This window comes from Silene latifolia, chromosome 3 (assembly GCF_048544455.1).
Source record: "Silene latifolia isolate original U9 population chromosome 3, ASM4854445v1, whole genome shotgun sequence".
NCBI classification, from domain to species: domain Eukaryota; kingdom Viridiplantae; phylum Streptophyta; class Magnoliopsida; order Caryophyllales; family Caryophyllaceae; genus Silene; species Silene latifolia.
The window spans coordinates 123,622,607-123,627,179 of NC_133528.1; the positions used below are offsets into that span (position 1 = coordinate 123,622,607).

Genomic DNA, 4,573 nt, shown 5'->3' on the forward strand with positions numbered 1-4,573 from the left:
TTCTAAGTCCTTAATATCTTTTGAGTCCCTAAGTCTTTATTAGGGCCCTTGGATTAGAAGAATGGAGAGTGGAGATTTGCCTAGTTTAAGCCCATTATAGGCGTGAAAAAAAAAAAAGGAAATAGGGTGAGAAAGGAAAGAGAAGGGTCGTGTGTCAAGACAACTTGCTATTACCCACTTTGTGCACACACAAACACATGCATAATCATTCAACAACCTTCCTCAACACATTTCTTAGACATACTCCACCAAAACACAATTTGAAAAAAAAAATACTCATCAGACTGGCGAAAATTGAGAGCGAATCCTACTTTCTTCATTTCCCATCTTCCTTTATCAGCTTCCTTGATCATCTTCCATTATTATCCTTGAGCATCTTCCATTATTATCCTCGAAGCTGAGAGACAAACAACAAGACCAACGTCCAACGTAAAAAATGCCGGATTTGCAAATGGTTCCATTTGGCCATGGTAATGATTGGATTGTTTATTTTTTATTTTCTTCATGTTAGTTTATATATAATATTGTTTTGAGTCCTTAATATCTAATATTGTTATGAAAACATTAGGTTAGATATTAACAGTTCTTTAAATATGACGAGGAAGTGTTTTTGAAGCTTGTTTTTTATTATGTAAAATCTGTTAAACTTCTCCATGATGGAAGTTAAACTCTGTGAATAATAAGTTCAACATCATAGTGTCAGGCTTGAAATTTATAATAGTGAATTCGATGAAATTGTAATCTTAAGCGCAAAAGGTGTGAATGTAAGCCACAAAAGTATTATTGTAATTAGTATGGTAGAATTGAATTTCAAAAGTGTAATATTTGTATCTTAAATTAAAATTGTCAATATCGTAAGTATAACTTATAAAACTGTAATTATATGTGATAAAAGTATAATTTTAACAGGTAAAAGTGTTATTGTAAGAGACGAAATATGTCAGTGTTCAAACTGTAATTGTAATAATTACAAGTATAATTGTAACATACAAAAGTGTAATTATAACAACCAAACGGTTTATTGTAATGTAGAAAAAGCTGCAACTTTATAAACTATAATTGTAATAATAAAAAGTATATTTCTAACAGATTGGACTGTAATTTTAACAGGCAAAAGTGTGATTGCAAAAGACAATTTCTATAAGTTTTCAAACTGTAATTCTAATGGAAACAAGTATAATTGTAAGAAAGAAAAGTGTAATTTTAACAACCAAAGGGTTGATTGTAACAGAAAAGCTGCAACTTTATAAACTATAATTGTAATAATAAAAAGTATAATTCTAACAGATTGGAGTGTAATTTTAACAGGCAAAAGTGTGATTGCAAAAGACAATTTCTCGAGTTTTCAAAATGTAATTCTAATAGAAACAAGTATAATTGTAAGAAAGAAAAGTGTAATTTTAACAACCAAAGGGTTGATTGTAAATGAAAAAGTCGCAACTTTATAAACTATAATTGTAATAGTAGAAAGTATAATTCTAACAGGCAAAAGTCTAATTATAACTACGAAAAGTCTAATTTTAAGAAATATATAATTTGAACAAATATATGGGTTACTTTAAGTTGTTATGAAAACAATTGATAATTATTACGCTATTGTCAGATAATATTGAGCACAATGGAAAACAAAAGCCGAACGAAGAAGAATTTTGCAAAGATGTTGAAGCTAAGTTCACCCCGTATGTTGGTCAGGAATTCCTGGAAATAGAGGAAGTAGTGACATTTTATAGAATTTATGCTGTTACTTGTGGTTTTGATGTGCGTAAGTACACAACTAAGAGATGGCGTGGAGGCGAGATCAAATCTAAACTGTTGGTTTGCAACCGGGAGGGGTTCAAACAGAAGGGACAATTGGAGTGTAGTGGCGGCGGGACTCGGGTAGGAGACACAAAGTCGGGCGTGTTGGTTGCAAAGCGAGGATTAGGCTGTTCTTGATGAAGGGGAAATTACGAATTGACAGATTCCACAGTGGGCACAACCATGAACTCGTATCAGCCAGAGATAGAGAGTTCCAAAAGTTGGCATGCAACATAACAGACTATCACAAAATGATAATCCTTTATAATTCAAGGGTGAGTTAATTAAAATTACACTTGTCTTGATTGAAATTACACTTGTTTATGTTATAATTTCACAGTAATTTGTTAGAATTACACTTTTGTCAACTAAAATGACACTTCTTGCGTCTACAATTACATTTTTTCTTGTTAAAAGAACACTTTTCTTTTTTTGAACTTATACATTTGTATCTGTTTTCTCTATCGACAAGAGATAGAGAGTTTCAAAAGTTGTCATGCAACATAACAGACTATCACAAAATGATAATCCTTTATAATTCAAGGCTGAGTTGATTGGAATTACACTTTTCTTGATTAAAATTACACTTTATTTTGTTAGAATTACACTTTTGTCATCTAAAATTACACTTTTTGCGTCTACAATTACATTTTCTATTGTTAAAACAACAATTTTCTTTTTTTGAACTGATATATTTGTATCTGTTTTAATTATGTTTTTGATGAATGAAATCTGTAAATCTAAAAGATTGTCATTAATCAACAAATTTGAAGATAGGAGCTACGAAGACGTACAAAATTTCGAAGGAACATGTTAATGGGTTTGAAAACATCGGTGCTAGTTTGAATTCTTTTAAGAACTTTCACAGGGATGTGAAATGCTACATTCATGAACGGGACGGTCAGATGTTCGTGGACCACTTTAAGGAATTGGCTGTTACTAGACCAGGGTTCTTCTTTGACTATGATGTTGATTCTGACGGTAGCCTTAGTAAAACTATATGGGCGGACGGGATCGCTAGAAGGAACTACTCAGTTTTTGGGGATGCAGTGTCATTCGATCCGACGTATTCCACCAATAAGTATGACATGTCATTCACACCTTTCACGGGGGTTGATAATCATAAACGGTCAGTCACTTTCTGTGGAGCGCTTGTTGCTCATGAAGATGCAGACTCGTTTAAATGGGTGTTCACCCGTTTCCTGGGTGCGATGGGTGGCAAAGAGCCTAAGTACATTATCACCGATCGGGATCTTTGGTATTCTTAAAGCGGTGCCATTGGTGTTCAAGACAGCGCGCCACCGCTATTGTATGTGGCATATCATGAACAAGGTTCCAAGCAAGTATGGAATGGCGAGAGATGATTATTCAGTGTTTCTAAAGAAATTGAATGCCATAATCTGGGATGAAGACATTGAACCGGCAGAGTTCGATGCAAAATGGGAAGAAATTGGCAGGGAACACAATGTTAATAACATTGACTGGTTCCAAGAAATGTTCGCTAAAAGGAGGCAGTGGGTTATGGCTCATTGTAGGGACCTAGATATGGGAGGTGTTATGAGGACAACCCAAAGATCAGAGAGCGAAAATAGTTTTTTTAAGAGATTTGAGAGTAAGTCAGGAACATTAGTTGAGTTTACGATGCGTTTTTACAACGCGATGGACAAAGCAAAGACACACACGAAACAGATTGACAATCGTAACAGACACGTTTCTGAAATATCAACGCATCTAGCTATTGAAGTGCACGGGGCGGAAGTGTACAGTCATAAAGTATTCGAGGAATTTAAAGAAGAGGCCAAGTGGTCAATTGGTACTTGTAAAAGTAGAGGATTCACTGAGTGTGGCTCTTTAGAAGTGACAACTGTAAGAGATGCAAGCAGGGAGAGAAATTATGAGGTCACATACTGCCAGGTATCATTCTCAGTAGCATTTGTTTACTAAAATTATACTTTTATCCGTTAAAATTATACTTTTGTTGATTAGATTTACACCTAGGGTTGTTAGAATTATACGTTGGGTTGTTAAAATAATACGTTGGGTTGCTACAGTTATACTTTAATCAGTTAGAATAACACTTTTATTGATTAGTATTACACTTTGGGTAGTTAAAATTACAAATTGATTAAAGTTATACTTTTATCCGTTAGAATCACAATTTTATTGATTAAAATGCTACTTTTGTGTTTTACTACAGTCACACTTTCGTCTGACTGATTTAACTAACATATTACTTTATAATGTTGAACTAGATACACTGAAAGCCACTTGTAGCTGCAGAATGCTTGAGAGGAAAGGCATCATTTGCCGGCATGTCATATGGATTTACTCATCAAACGGAGTGAAGATTATTCCAGAACAATGTATTGTTAAAAGATGGTGTAAAGATGCAAGGTTGTCTAAAATGTTCGATAGTAATGGTGAAGCAACTGAGGACATTGATATAATAGATGGAAAACAGATTGCGATGTCAGTAATGTGGTCGGAGATTCATCAGACAGTTGGGTTGCTCATGGGCAAATTGAAGAATGATGTCGAGAACTTCTCGTGTCTAATTAGACAGTTTAAGGAGAAACTCTCACCATTAGGATCACCATTGAATAAACGTCAACAGTTGGAGAAAATTCTTGGATGTTCTCCTACTGAGGAGATAACCATTTTGCCGCCCAAGAAATCCAAGAACAAAGGGAGCGGAAAGAGAATGTTGTCGAAGAAAGAAAAAGCGATTGCTTTGGCAAGGAAGCCAAAACGTATGTGTAAAAGCGCAAGCGATTAG

The 4,573-nt window shown here is 34.4% G+C and overlaps 1 protein-coding gene across 1 annotated transcript; it reads left to right on the forward strand.

Annotated features, from left to right (window-relative positions):
• The first annotated feature begins 436 nt into the window (after positions 1–436).
• On the forward strand, positions 437–4,573 carry LOC141649618 (protein FAR-RED ELONGATED HYPOCOTYL 3-like). The gene is made up of 4 exons (XM_074458302.1): positions 437–470; positions 1,604–1,762; positions 3,224–3,711; positions 4,259–4,573. The coding sequence occupies exons 1-4, from the start codon at positions 437–439 to the stop codon at positions 4,571–4,573; spliced, it is 996 nt and encodes a 331-aa protein (XP_074314403.1).

What these genes read in the sequence shown, in the direction of transcription:
- LOC141649618 (XM_074458302.1), top strand. Translation starts at nt 437, where the DNA reads ATGCCGGATTTGCAAATGGTTCCATTTGGCCATG. An exon ending in TACTTGTGGTTTTGATGTGC is followed by an intron (nt 1,763 to 3,223) that starts GTAAGTACACAA and finishes TTGAACCGGCAG; the next exon opens with AGTTCGATGCAAAATGGGAA. An exon ending in ATGAGGTCACATACTGCCAG is followed by an intron (nt 3,712 to 4,258) that starts GTATCATTCTCA and finishes GATGGAAAACAG; the next exon opens with ATTGCGATGTCAGTAATGTG.